The 15,316-nt window shown below is 42.9% G+C and overlaps 2 protein-coding genes across 3 annotated transcripts in view; both read left to right on the top strand.

The window, feature by feature from the left end:
* Positions 1-10,563, top strand: part of LOC147634842 (lysine-specific histone demethylase 1 homolog 3-like) — a 30,842-nt gene extending 20,279 nt beyond the window's left edge. The window contains exons 2-9 of one of the 2 annotated variants that reach the window (XR_015266811.1): positions 4,489-4,630; positions 4,726-7,491; positions 7,670-7,763; positions 7,904-8,349; positions 8,580-9,380; positions 9,624-9,698; positions 9,788-10,269; positions 10,304-10,563. Coding sequence is in view for 1 of the 2 variants with exons in the window: in XM_086804024.1 (XP_086660150.1) it covers positions 4,489-4,630; positions 4,726-7,491; positions 7,670-7,763; positions 7,904-8,349; positions 8,580-9,380; positions 9,624-9,698; positions 9,788-9,844 (4,381 nt within the window). In the remaining variant the exon portion in view is untranslated. Of the gene's footprint in view, positions 1-4,488; positions 4,631-4,725; positions 7,492-7,669; positions 7,764-7,903; positions 8,350-8,579; positions 9,381-9,623; positions 9,699-9,787 lie in introns of both variants that reach the window. The other variant, XM_086804024.1, reaches the window with a different exon arrangement.
* RPC14 (RNApolymerase 14 kDa subunit) overlaps positions 1-15,316 on the top strand; it is a 189,296-nt gene that overhangs the window by 21,138 nt on the left and 152,842 nt on the right. The gene's annotated exons all lie outside the window — the stretch shown is intronic.

Here is a 15,316-nt window from a genome sequence, read left to right as displayed (position 1 = left end):
ATTAAAGGGTTAGAATATAAAACATTAAAACAACAAGTGCGACATACTTACCACCTGTTCACATGCACCAAAACTCGTTAGAATACAGAGCAGACTTCATGACTCACTGGCAGGCGTCCCCGCTCAGTAAGTAACACGTCAAGCAGGCAAACACACAATTACATGTCATGCGAAAACAGTTTCAAGCATGCAAATCATGTGTGCATGTGCAAATAGTAACATGGACATATCTCCCGTTCATGGAACAAGTACAAAATATCTGTCGGCACAAAACTGGCACGACAAAAAAAGAAACATAAAAACCTGGTCTTCCTATGGAGTGACAGTCCCATAGGTAAGACACAGTTCCAGGCACGAGTTTCCCTATGGTGTGACAGTCCCATAGGTAAAACACGGCACGAATACTGGCTCTTCCATGGCGTGACAGTCCCATGGATTGAACACAGTCCAGGTCATACACGGGTGGCACTGATCTGGCTCCCGTCCATACGACACTATCCTGCTAACACACGGGTGGCACCAGTCTGGCTCCCGTCCATGTCAGCAAAATACTGGTCTCTTCACATGAGACACCGGCCTGGCCTCAAGTGAACGAGACGCAAAAACTAGGAATGGACCAAATGGTCGGCCAATTGGTGACAGATTACAAGAGATTGAACAAGCTGACAATTAAGAACCGTTATCCTCTCCCTAGATCAGATGACCTGATTGACCGATTAGCAGGAGTGAAATATTTCACGAAGATAGATTTACGTACTGGCTATCACCAGATACGTATTCATGAAAGGCATGTCGAAAGAATCGCCTTTCGGACTAGGTATGGCCATTACGAGTTTCTCGTATTACCTTTTGGGTTAACCAATGCTCCAGCCACTTTCCAGCAAATGATGAACGATCCTTTTCGTGAACATTTGGGGAAATTTGTGGTGGTGTTCCTGGATGATATTTTGATTTATAGTCGTACTCTTGAGGATCATGTCAGACACCTCACGATTGTCTTATCTATTTTAAGACAGAATCGACTATATGCTAAGTTAAGTAAATGTGAGTTCTTTATGACCGACATCATTTGCTTGGGACACAAGATCACTAGAGATGGATTGAGCATTGACTATGACCGAGTTCAGAAGGTTCTGGATTGGCCTATACCACGAACAGTGAAACAACTTCGTTCTTTTCTTGGTTTTGTTATTTTTCTTCGGAAATCTGTGCGGGAGTACTCTCAGCTCACACTACCAATGACTGACTTATTGAAAGGTCGTGGACGTAAGTCAAATCAGCCTATCACTTTGAATAACGATTTCGATATGGCCTTCAGACTTTTGAAAGATAAAAGTCAAGGAAGCACCTATCTTAGCATCACCCGATTATAGTCGGCCTTATGATCTTGAAACTGATGCCAGTGACTATGCCATCGGGACTGCTCTATTTCAAGATGGTAGACCGGTTGCTTTTGAAAGTAAAAAGCTAGACGATACTCAATCTCGTTTGCCAACCCTTGAGAAGGAGTTTTATGCTGTGATTCATACTCTCAAGGTTTGGAGACATTATTTATATGGCTCCAAGTTTGTGGTATTGACTGATGATTGGTATTGACTGATCATCAGTCAATCAAGTATGTGTGTGATGCGGATGATTTGAGAGGAAGGAAAGCTCGTTGGGCTGAGTTAATGCAAGATTTTGATTTTGAGATTCGTTATCGGAAAGGGTCCATGAATAGTGTTGCAGATGCGCTTAGTCGAATTAAAGAGGTCAATACTTTGTCGTTCATCGAGATTTCTACTTACTTATTTCAGTCATTGAGAGGGCTTTGTAGGACTGATAGTTATTTTGGTCCATTTTGGCAGAAGATCCAGGACGGGAGCTCATTGATTGACCAAGACTCAATGACTGAGCAGTCTACCATTCAGGCTGCAGGAGGCCAGTGGATGATTCGGAATGGTTTACTATTCCGTAATGACAAAATTTGTGTACCACAGATCCCGGACATTAGGTCCAAGATTCTTAAGGAGTGTCACGACGCCCCTTCTGCTGGACACCCTGGGGTACACAAGACGCTATCGTTAGTGAAACACACTTTTTATTGGCCAAAGATGAAAGGGTATGTAGAAGATTATGTTCTCAAGTGTGAAATTTGTCAGGCATATAAAGCTGAACGCTTTAGACAGGCTGGGTTGTTGCATCCTTTGCAAATCCCAGGTAATAAATGGAAAAGTATTTCCATAGATTTTATTACCGGATTGCCAAGAACACATCAAGGCCACGATTCTATTTGGGTTGTGGTAGATTACTTGACAAAAATGGCTAGATTTTTACCGACCCGGAAGACTATTACAGCTACGCAATTAGCACGGCAGTTTATCGAGCAATTGTTTAGACTGTACGGGTTATTGCAGGACATAGTCAGTGATAGGGACTCCAAGTTTACGAGTGATTTTTGGAAACTTGTTTTTGAGAAGTTGGAAATAACTTTGAACTTGAGTTCCTTAAATTATCCTCAATCTGATGGCCAGACTGAAAGAGTGAATCAGATTTTGGAGGATATGCTTCGAGCATATGTATCCAAAAGACAGAGTTCATGGGAGGATTATCTTCCTATGTTAGAATTTGCATATAACATTACTAAGCATACGAGTACAGGTTTTAGTCCTTTCATGCTTATGTATGGTTTTCAACCTAGATCACCTGTTACAATCGGATTCTCAGGACTTCAGCATGATGCAGCACGTAATTTTTTGCAAGATATGCAGGAAATGTTACAAGTTGCAAAGGAATCTATTAGAAGTGCTCAAGACCGAGACAGATTTTATTCTAATAGACATCGTTCACCCAGAGAGTTCTCTGAAGGAACAATGGTGTATTTGCGAGTTTTGAAAGATTCCGAGACTTTACGGACAGGTCGATCTCCGAAATTATCCCCTAGATACTGTGGACCATTTCGTAGTACACGAAGGATTGGTTCAGTTGCATATGAATTGGATTTGCCTTCTCATGTGAAAGTTCATCTTGTATTTCATGTCAATAGACTTAAGGAAGTACTGGGTGGAAGAGACCAGTTAGTTACTCCTCAAGAAATTATAGATGTCGAGGACATGACATTTGTTTTGCACGAACCTGAAAAGATTCTTGGATTTCGTGAAAGAAGATTGCGTAATACGCTTATCACGGAATACAAGATCAAGTGGAAGGATCGTGTTGAGGAGGATGCTACATGGGAGACATTGACTACTTTTCAGAGAGATTACCGTGGCTTTTTAGTGAGCTCAGGGGAGTGAGCTCTTAGAGGAAGGGGAGTATGTCATGTGCACAGTGTGTATCTACCCGCACACAAGACTAGCTTCGAGGTTTGGGGAAGCTTGGAGCTAGGCAGGCTGATTGGCAATCTGAGTTAGGGATAGACTAACGGGTGGGCACCCAAGTATGGACGGGCGGGCGCCTAAATATGGACGTCCGATGATCGGCCAAGAGTCTATAAAAGGGTGGCCAAGGTTAGTCATTAGTGATATAGAGTCTCGCGTGATTTGTGAGAGCTCTATGGTTTGGAGCCTGGATCTAGTGCAGACGTGCACCTGCTTTACGCAGCCGAGGCCGGCAGCAATCTCGAGGCCCGCGAGGGTAGCTTTGTGGCGGTATGGGACGTCGCGAGGTGGAGATTGGTCGGTACGTCATCCTAGTTAGCTCAGCTCGTGGCTCGGTGGGGACAGCCAAGACTGTGGGCTTGCCCACGGTTGTCATGGTTGGGAGGTGAGTCAGGCCTGCACCCCTTTGTTGTTTGTTTGTTTGCAGGTTTCGAGTCTCGTACCAGGAGCGTTCCACGAGGAGATCCGGTGGGAATTTGACACTCAGTAGAAGTAGGTGCATTCACGTGATGGTAGATTCTATTGTTTGGAGGCTAAGGCTTATGAGAATATTAGGTTGGGAACAGAAAGAGCAAGGAGTGGAGATAAGGTTTAGGCAGAGTTTAGCATGGACTTAATGAAGCAGGTTCAAGGCATACTTTGGGACCTTTCTACTACAGTCCCAACCCAGCCCAGGCCTTATAGGGCTGGGTACGTTTGAAAGAAGAAAGATGTGTAACATTGGGGAAAACCCTATTATGGGTCCTCTGCTGCTGCAGGTGGACGAGCAGCAGAGGTAGGGGGGAGATTTCCTTAGTAGTTCGTAAATGTGCTTCACCATCCATAGGTGCATGGCTTGACGTCGTGGAGCCTGGTCTAGAGATATCAATGTCATCATTTTTTTGGGGTTGTAAATGAGCCTTTTTCTGTTCGTTATCATTAATCAGATGGACATTTTTTACCAGGTCTCTAATATCCAAGTACACTCTTTATACACTCTGAATTCAACTTAAAATGTTCTTAAGTTGAGATTTTATTTTGTTTCTTGTTTTTCCTGGTGTGTGCTGTGAAATTACCTTTTGACGAGGTCATTACAACTGATAAGGTGGCTGCTTTATCTGGATGTTTAAGGATATCTGACCTGATACAGGAATATGATCCTGGGTCTATGGGAGAGAGATGTCCGGCATATACTCTCCATCACAGATTGTGGGATAAGTTCTGTGGCTTCTTTGGAGGAGACTCCTCGAGTGTCCCTTCTTCGCGACATTTATGATTTTTTGAATTACCATGTATGTCCAACCACATGAAATTGAGTGGGATTTTCTTTGGTTGTTTGTTCATTAATTTAACACTAATCGAGACTCCACTGTTTCTGGTGGAATAGGGGTACATAAATCTTGGCATTGCATCAAAGCTCAAAGTGAAATCTGAGACACCAGTCACTGGTTGCAAACCATTGCATGCAACTGCCAGCCTGAATGCCAGTTATCAATCTTGTGAAAGCAAGCAAGATGATGCTATCAATCAGGAGTTACAAACTGCTGACATAGGTGGCGTTTTGCATGAAAAACAGAGGGTATTAGGGCTTGCCACTGACTCGTTGGCTCCTCTGGAGAAAGCTACTGGTGGTTTGGATGCCGAGTCTATGGATATAGATGAGAAACCGTTATTGCAAGGATGCAGAAATCATTCTGCTGATTCAAGCATGCTTGCACAATCTGACCAAAAAGCAAAGGTGGAGAAGAGGGTTAGCTCACCAGCCTACTGTGGAGATGAGGAATCATTGCTGGATATAGTAAACAGGATAAAAGCTAGGAGTAAGAAGAAGAAGGGAGCACTGCAGAAATTGGATAAAGTTGCTACCAGGCTTGAGAAGAAAGAATTTTCGGAGGAGTTATTGGATGGCAAAACCATGAGGATGGAGGCAGTCCCTATCTGCAAAGATTCTTTGGATGGCAAAGCCTTGAAGGCAGAGGCAGTTTCCATCTCTACACACTCTTGGGATGGCAAACCCATGAATGCAGAGGCAGTTTCTATCTGTCACCCAGAAACACATGAAGGTGAGGTTGAGGCAGCGGCAGTGTCCATCTGTAACCCAGGAACTCTTGAAGGTGAGGTTGAGCAGATAAAGCTTGCTGATTCTACTGTTACATTCAATAAACTGGACATTACAATCAGGGAAGGCAGACCTTTAAAGATGGAGGCGCATATTCCAGTCATCAACTGTAACCAGGAAAATCTTGAAGGCAAAGTTGAGCAGACAGAAGTTGTCGGTTCGGCTGATGAGATGTTGGCTCCTCATCAAGGGAGTGAGGCAGACCATCGAAAAGTTATCATTGTGGGTGCTGGACCAGCAGGGTTAGCTGCAGGCAGACACCTTCAGAACATGGATATTCAGGTGACCATACTGGAAGCACGGCAACGTGTTGGGGGCAGAGTCTTCACTGACCGTTCTAAGTTTTCAGGTCCAGTAGATCTGGGAGCAAGCATAATCACAGGGGTTGAAGCAGATGTCGCAACTGAAAGAAGGCCTGATCCCACAGCTTTGCTTTGCAAACAGTTGGACCTTGGGCTAACAACTCTGGGGGGAGATTGTCCCTTGTTTGATTCTGTGGCTGGTACAAAGGTTCCTGCTGAGATTGATGAGGCACTTGAAGCTGAATACAACAGTCTTTTGGATGACACAATCATGCTGGTTGCTCAGAATGGAGATGTTGCCATGCAGATGTCACTCGAAGAAGGATTGGAGCTTGTTCTCAAAAAGCGAAGGGAACAGGGAAAGAAAGTATCCCTTTTGCCTAAGGGGACAGCTGGCTTGCTGGGAAGGAGTGTTGAGGATGGTCAAGATGGCCAAGTCGAGCAAATTATCGGTGCTACTGCTGTGGGTCAGTCACATATGCTTTTAGATGAGACTGCTGACAGCCTTTCACTTGAGAGAAGAGTTATGGACTGGCATTTTGCAAATCTAGAATATGGATGTGCAGCAGAGCTCAAGCGAGTTTCTCTTCCTTACTGGAATCAGGATGATGTATATGGTGGTTTTGCTGGGCCCCACTGTATGATAAAGGGGGGTTATAGCACTGTCATGGAAGCTCTAGGAGATGGGTTGACCATACAATTGGGGCAAGTTGTCACCAAAATTGAGTACTTTGGCAAAGATGAGCAGACTAGAAATGGAGGGCGAGTCAAGGTACAGACTAAGAATGGGGATGTGTTTATGTGTGACGCAGTTCTTGTCACTGTTCCCCTTGGGTGCCTAAAAGTTGAGACTATTGAATTTGTGCCATCTCTTCCAGATTGGAAGATTGCCTCCATTCAGCGGCTTGGGTTCGGGGTGCTAAATAAGGTGGTAATGGAGTTTCCTGTTGCCTTCTGGGATGAAAGTGTGGATTTTTTTGGTGCCACAGCTGAGAGGACAGAGCTGAGAGGCAGATGTTTCATGTTTTGGAACTTGAAGAGAACAGTGGGTGCCCCAGTCTTGAGTGCTCTGGTAGTAGGAAGGGCAGCTATTGAGGAAGAGGCAAAAGAAGGTGCTGAATCTGTTGAGCATGCGCTTACTGTTCTGAGAAAGCTTTTTGGGGAAGCAGCAGTGCCCCAGCCAACAGCATTTGCAGTGACAAAGTGGGGAAGTGATCCTTTTAGTAGGGGCGCCTACTCCTATGTGGCTGTTGGAGCATCGGGTGAAGATTATGACATTATAGGGCGTTCAGTGGAGAACTGTGTTTTCTTTGCAGGGGAAGCAACTTGCAAAGAACACCCAGACACTGTAGGTGGAGCTATTATGACTGGGCTCCGGGAGGCGGTCAGGATAATTGATGTCTTGTACAGTAGGGGTGATTCGGTCGCAGAAGCTGAAGCTATGGCTGCTGCTCAAAGACAATCAGACACTGAACGGAATGAGGTCAGGGATATGACCAAGAGGCTTACAGCTGCAGAGCTTTCGATTGCTATAAGAAAAGATGGAGGAAAGCTGGATGAAGACGAGGAACCATTCAACAAGGCTATCCTCCTGCAGGACATGTTTGGGAGCGCTAAAACCACATCTGGGCGCCTACTGCTGGCCAAAGAGATGCTTCAGCTGCCTGCTTCTTCCTTGAGAGCCTTTGCAGGAACCAAAGAGGGTCTTACAGTGCTCAACAGTTGGATACAGGTTTGTTGTTTCTCCTTGCATTGCATGTGTTCCATGCACAAAAGCTCATTGTACCAGGTACATTGCACTCATGGTTGGAATGATTATACCAACACTTGGTAGTGAAGGCTGTGCTTGTATCTCTTGCTTTAGGGGGGGCCTCTGATTGTAGTCACTAAAAGGTTGGTTTTAAATTTAGGACTCCATGGGTAAGGATGGGACCCAGCTTCTACGGCACTGTGTACGCCTGCTGCTTGTGGTTGGAAAAGATTTGTCCTCAGTTCGCCAGTCAGGTAAAGAATTCTCTGTTTGAATGTACTCTTTCTAAACTGTCTACTCAATGGCTATCATGTTTGCATGTACTGCTTAGAGAACTCTGGTTTGGTCACTGTGGAGACTGGGAATAAAGGTTTTCATTTTGGCTATAATGCAGGTATTGGGCGGACAGTTAAAGAAAAGGTGGTTGTTCATACTAGCCGGGACATCCGTGCTGTTGCTAGCCAGCTTGTTAAACTATGGGTAGAAACATTCCGTAAAGAGAAAGCGGCCCGTGGTATCATGAAACCACTACGGCAATCCTCTTTAGGGCTTAAAAGTGCCAAACACACCAAGCCAGGTGTCCCGTTGCCGGAGTCAAGAGACAAGGTATCTCGTCTTGCAGTTTCTAGTCTGAGGCATCCTAGCCCAGAAAAGGAGGATCGGCTCCTAGGTTGCTTCAATACAGAATCAATAGCTACAGAGGTGGAAAGGAAGGATTTTACTGCTGAATACTCAGATTGGGGCCAAAGAGAGCAAGTTTTTGGTCCTATTTCGGATTCTGAAGCGGCTGCTCTTGCTGCTGCTGAAGCAGCCCAAGCTGCAGCAGATGCTGCTGCAAAGGTAGTGCTTGATGATTTTATGTTTTGCACTACGTTTTGGGGCCAAAAGGCACAATCGCTTTAGAGTGCAATTTAGAATTAGACACGAGAATAGTGTGAACATATCATGCTTGTGGGCAAAATGCAGTCACATCATAGTTTAATGCATCGGTGGCATTGGCATGCTTCAGGCCAGCCTGCTTTTGTTCTTTGAAATATGGCTTATTAATCTACTAAGTGCTCTATGTGCAGGCCTATGAAACAGCCGAAGCTGCAAGCACTCAATTAGAACTTCCAAAAATTGTATCATTTCACAAGTTTGCCAAGCGGGAGCACATGACCACGATGGATTCAAATAAGAGGAGATCTCTAGAACGAGAGATGCTAGTTTTGCATGGGAAAGATCAAATCACAACAGGAGTGGATGCCCGGAACTGTAAAGTTAGGGATTGGTCAATAGATTTTGGTGATAGTTGTAGGTACCTAGGTAGTCCCAGCATATTGGTGGTGCCAGAAGGAACTAGCAGCAGGGATGGCTTAGCTTTCCTGATTCCAGATTTCTCTGCCCTATCAAGTGCACATACAGAGAGAGTGAAAGATGTGCATGGTACTTTGACACAGCCAGAAGAAAGCCATTGCTTGCGACAGGATGAAGCTGCACCCAGTTTGAAGGAGGCAGCTGATGACGCTAGTGCAGGTTCGTCAATGAAAGGTGCTCATGAAAACAAAGGGCATTTGGTCTCTGGTTTGGCATCTTTCAACAGCAGTATGCTGCCATCAAATAGTGTGCCCTCCTTCACAAATCAAAAGAAAGAGGAAAGCTGCTTGGATAGCTCTACCCAATTATCGCCAGATCCAAAGCAATTTTCTGGTGAACTGCCGGCAGTGATAGCAAAGCCAGTAAGTGTGGATGGTGCTAAGCATAGCTTACGAGGCTCAGAGCACAAAAAGGCTGTTACAGAGTATGTTTCGAATCTACTGCTACCACTCTACAAAACTAGAAAGATCGACAAGGATGGTTTCAAGTCCATTGTGAAGAAAACTGCTGTTAAGGTGAGGAATGGGATACTTATGTGTTTTGGTACATTAGATGAGCTTGCGCGAAAAGGAATGTCAGCTTGACTCCTAACTTAGTAGCCTTATAAGTCCTATCTAGCCACATAAGTGCAGCTTGGCTCTATGGATATTAGGCTTTTTTTTTGGGTCTTAGGTGGCCATTTTCATTATGGGAGCTTCAAGCAACTCTTTTTCATCCTTGGGATTTGAGGTCTTACGCCTTAATCTCTGATTGTGTAGGTTATAGAGCGCCAAACTGAACAGGAGGCAGCCATGGAGGTTTCTGAGTTTCTGGACACCAAGCGGAAAATCAAGGTTGAAAGACCAATCTCAAATGTGAGGTTCAATTTGGTGTTAGATGTCTTTGAGCTTTGCATTTTGACTGTTTTTTGGGGGCTTAACAGATCCGTACACTGGTGGATAAGTTTGTGGAGCGGTATCTTGATAGCGCAGTAAGGTAATCAAAGGGCCATTTGCAGACATTTAGATGACAGCAGCCAAGCTTTCTGGGATGTGGGACTGGTGAACAGAAGCTTAGAAGCAGTGGACTGTTCCACTGGTAATGACTGTGCTTCAAGTGGCAGTTGGCAACTGCTGCTGTTTGACATGGACTTCACTCTGGTAGTGCAAGCGAAATTTCATGGGTTTTGACGGGAGAAGAGGCTTGGCACGACTTGATAAGTGGTATCCCGTAAACCTACATCAATGCTATCCAAGAATGTATTGGCCATTGGTGGTCTGGAGTTTGAGAGGATGAAGCTATCAGGAAGGCTCTCTGTGGATTTGGTTTTGACGTGTCTCTTTTCAGTGTCCATTATCGAAATGCGGTGTCTACGTAAAAGGAGGATTAGCGATAACTAAGTGGGTACAGAGGCTGGCCAGGAAGGTGGACTAAGTGGGTACAGAGGCTGGCCAGGAAGGTGGACAGGTGGCCAGCTCTTCATTTTTTAAAAAGAGGCCACATTTTACTTGGAGTGGTTACACTGTGTTGAGTTTTGAGATGTTTGTCATATCAACCTGATTATTCAAGGGGTTTTTGTACAGCATTGCCTCTGAGACAACGCATGTCGTGGGGATGTAGTGCTTGCGCTGGTTGTGCACTAAGCACTACGCCATGACATGCTCAAGTCTTCATGATGGCTCATTCACTAATACATAGAAATCAGTCACACTCGTGTTAAGACTTCATGATCTTGGGTTGCGACCCTTACTGCAGTGTTTTTGTGGCCAAATGAAGCACTCCCAAATAATAAATTATCAAAATTTTCATGAAATAAGCTAGTTTTGGGGCTTCAACGGAGAACTGAAAGCTATCACGTTGCCTGTGATTGAGCTAGTAAGTACTTGCTCTTTGAATTTTTCATTGATAAGCTGGCTTTTGTATATGTATTCATCAGCACATCATAACTTCACGTGCAAGTGCTATTGAAGTTTTTGTGTCAGGTCCTCTTGGCATGCATCAGTGTCAAGCAGCACCGACCTATATAGCAAGGGGTTCATGTGCATCAAGATCAAGGTCTGGTGCTTATTGACAGTGGTATATTGCTTCTTTCCCATTCCTTTTTGATGATATACTCACGGATTAGACCACCTTTATCTTGTTGAGTCATGTTGTGTGAGCATACGCTAGATGTGCTGGGTGTTTGTTCATGTGGTTGGCTTGCCAGGCAAAGACTTATGATTAGATGGATGGACTTTTAGCTTGCAGTTAGCTCTTACTGCTAGAAGGTACTCTGGCAATGAATGCTCCAAAACATGAGGTGGAGCATATGACTGTAAGCCATGGTCATCTTTGGCTGTTACCAGGACTATATACATCTTGTTGAGATGTTAGGCTTCTTGGCGTTGGAGTTGGAGCTGCTGTGATAGTGTTTCTACAGGTACGCAATGTAAATAATTAAATGACTAGTAGTATGTGCAGAAGATTAGGCGTCTCTCTCTCTCTCTCTCATATAAATCATGTAAAGCTAAGGGCATCATTCATGGCCACCAAATTCTGTCCATAGTGCCTCAGACAGCTGAAAGTGTATTTATCTTTTCTTTGTGCTTCCTCATTCAATTCCATTGTCATGCTTCAGCTGATTTATTGAGCTCAATTTCATTAGGACCCAGTTGCCACGTATAAGTTACACATCATGGGTAGGCATCACAACAGCGTGGTCTTAAAGAGCTCTAAACACGGTTCTCATTCAAATTGAGCTGACTGATATGTCCTACATAAACTATCTGCAAATTCACCCACTAATCCAGTACGGATTTTTGGTTTTCAAAAAAACTTGGTAAAAATGGTTCTTAGCTTACACTTGTTATGAAGAGCCCAGGAGAGTAACTGTTTTTAAATGCAGTTTATACAACATGCAGACGATTGGGCACTGAAAGAGTAGATTTACTCCTCAAATCAAGAAGAGCAAGATCACATATGGAAGTTCTTGGATTGTACATTTCTTGATTGCTGCAAGTGAATATATAGAAGCATGCTGATGAACTAGTGCAGTAGAAATTGCAAGAGTGCGTTTGTTCTCTCTTTTCCTTGGATGGTTGTATGGTCCAAAATGCTTTGGTTAGTGATTTTTCCAATCAACCTAAACTAAATCGCTTGGAGATTATATGGCATAGTGACACTGCTTGATTGAGGAAATCAGCAGTTGTAGGAGCCCCAATTTTTAGCAAAAGTTTAAGGGGACTAAATCCTGTGTGAGTTGTACATTGAAAAGTCAATTTAACGTTGATGTTTGCATGATTTAATGTGTGGATTAACAAGAACTTAGTGATAAGGATGGATATCATGTTTATTTAGCAAAATTGGCCTTATTGGTACTGTTTGAAGGGGAAGCTCATGAAGAACTTTTGATACAGTGCTTGGGGCTTTTTTACAAACATGATGTTGCTGAAACAGGAAGTGAGATAAGGTTATCTAAGAAGCTAAGTATGGTTGTATCGTGTTTGGAGTCTTTGGTTCTTTAATGTTTTGAGCTGGATTGTGGCAGCCCATCTTTTATTTTGATATGGTTTGATCCGAGGCCATACTAAATTCAACCAACTGGCCATTTCGTCATGAAGCGCGATGCATAATGTCAACTCTTTTCATAATTGCAGGCTAATTTTTACTTGTGTTCTTATCTCGTGTCATGAGCAGAAGCAAGTTGGTGAAAAGGATGGAAGTTTCAATTGAAGAAAGTTGAATCATTGGCCTTCTTTTGAGGTTAAACATTATTATTGAAGTTCTCTTTTGGGGCTGAAATAGCCTAGCTATTTATAGCCACCAAACGACCATGTGCCCAAGGTAAATGTCCTCTCAAGGTTGACTTCTACCAAGGAAGGCCAAAAAATGCATTCAATGAAGGAAAAGTATACACCGAGAGGATTTTTAATATGTTTTTTAGCCATTGAGAAGTTTTTTATAGGGAGATCTGTACCACAAGCTTGGTTTTTAAATTTAAAAAACAAAACATATCTCGTTCGTGTCACATGTATTCTCTAGTTTTTAAAAATATTGTCGTGTGTTGAAAGTCCTTCCCTAGAAGGATTTCTAACAAACTTCATAGCTTGCTAGAGAGGCATTTCTAATAGGATCTACAAAACTTTACAAATGGCTTTGTTCTCAACAAGACACTGATAATCTTACCATCGTTCCTTCCATACGAAACTTAACTAGTCTTATTGAAACTTAACTAGCCTTATTGTTACACTTGGTTGAGTAACTTGCAAGTGCATCATTAGGGGAGTTTTGAACCTCAAATAAGCCTTGTAAAGAATGGATTAAAGAGTGGTTATGGCTTAATCATTGGGGATTCAAAAGGAGGTCAAAAACCACCATGGTTTTGCATGGAACCTTTAACTAAAGATAACAGTCATGTTAGGGATTGCATGTGTGGCTAACGTGGCTAGTGGAAATGCATTGGGGCCTATGGTCTTGAGTTCCATTCTTGTTGTCAGCATTTGCCATGGCAATGAGATTCACTTGTTGGAGGCCACGCGACATGTTGTTTGTGCTTCACGATGGTTGTGAGCTTCCCCTATAGTTCATAGTCCAAAACATTTACGCCCCTAATTGGATTTAAAACTCGGATTAGACCAATCAAAAGCCACCAACTCCTTATATTAAATGTGGCCATGGCTCCTCCAAACCATGGTTTTGACCATTTGAAACCACTTCATGTTGATTCCCTTCATAGTGGTCTGTGTCCCTGTCCTTCATTAGCAATAGGATTATCTCTTAATTATTAGAGGCTCATTGAACTCCCCTAATGTAGAAAAACGTATTATAGTTAAAGAAAGCATCAACATAGACATCTTGTAGTTAAAGAAAGCATCAACATAAACATCCTTTTGTTAAAGAAAGCAACATGAATAATAAATTGGTTGTGTGTGTCACCTCTTTAAGGCACATTTGCACCATGTTAAAAAAAACTAGTTTAAAATATCTTTTACAGTTTATAGAGAAGGATTTTGATAGATATGAATTGAAGTAATCATGCACCTATAATGCCTTTGGAGCCTATGCTATGTCTATCTATGCAGCCCTCAGTCATTGTTTTGTAGCACAATCTTAGACATAAGAAAACTAAGACCATGTTTGAGGTAGATGGTTGGATCACCCCCAAATCAATGATCCTCCTAGAGCACCATCAAGTACTAGGCTTGACCAATATTAATCCCAAACCCTGGTGTCCCATACCACCAAATGCCTCTAGGCAAAGAGCCTAGTTTTAGAGTTGTCCCTTAGAAGTCTTACAAGTGGGAGCAGTTGTTATGACGTTGGGCCCTAATTCACTTTTTAATGTTGAATTTGTTCAAACTTAGGTCTTCCCTAAACTATTCAAATTCTCTCTCAAGTAGTTTGCAACATTCCTTATTGCTCTTTCCAAAGGCCTCAAATTGTATTTACTTTGCAACGTTTTGCAAACAATTTGAGCTCTAGATTGAATTATATATGTAAACATGAATGGAATTTTCTTCATGGCTACCTTTGAGAATCTCAGGTTGTTCTTTCAATTAGACTATACTTTAGAAACATAGGTATATATAAACACACACACGCACACGTACATACGTACGCAGTTTGAATGGTTGATTTATGATCCACTAAATTCATATGAAGCATGTTTTATTTCTTAAATGTTCATGCCAATACGGAGCTATGAAAATGAAAGATCATCATCATGGTGGAGTGTGTAGAAGAGAGAGAGGGAGAGAGATACTCAAGCCAAGATGGCAAGATTGCACTACACAAGAATGATTGTATTTTGACAATAGTTTCACCATGTACAATGCTTTTAGAGGCACCAAGGCCTTATCTTTTAACCCTAAATAAGAGAGTGTTCACACCACTAAGAACACTTGACTAGACTCTAAACTAACTCTAAAATACCCAACAAATCTCCCTTCGGAGTGATGGTGTAGTTGCAAACATAACCTTCAATAGTCCCGTACACCAATACAAGCAAAGAAACAAGACATTCTCTGCTTTAAACTTAGAAACTAGTAAGCATGGCTCAAAGGCTAGTGAGCATGGCTCAAGAGGCTTAGAGGCACAAGAAGCATGGCTCAAATGCTTAACAAGCATGGTCTTTATGAAAGACTCATAGGTGAAGTCCTTCCTTAAAGAGAATGTGGGGGAGGGAGAGCTTCAAACCCTAGCAAGCAAACACACACACACACACACAAGAGAGTAAGACACGAGAGAGATGGATGGCTGAATTTTCTTCTATCTTCTTTACTCAACCAACATAACATAAAGATAAGAGTACACACTATATGGGTTAGTACTCAACTACTACAACATACAAGGGTCGGTCCATAATGTGAACCCGACTGAATGAGCTGGCGCTATAACTATGCCAGTCTCTAGTAATCTAAAATGGCTGTTGCACAGCGTGTCATCCCACTGGCCGCATATCACCCATAATCTCACCAACCATGCCAGTGGTGTA

The sequence above is a fragment of the Cibotium barometz genome, chromosome 10, assembly GCF_041138505.1.
Source record: "Cibotium barometz isolate CiBa-2024 chromosome 10, ASM4113850v1, whole genome shotgun sequence".
NCBI classification, from domain to species: domain Eukaryota; kingdom Viridiplantae; phylum Streptophyta; class Polypodiopsida; order Cyatheales; family Cibotiaceae; genus Cibotium; species Cibotium barometz.
Note: the sequence above shows the minus strand (reverse complement) of the source record. Positions and strands in the feature narration are given on the sequence as shown.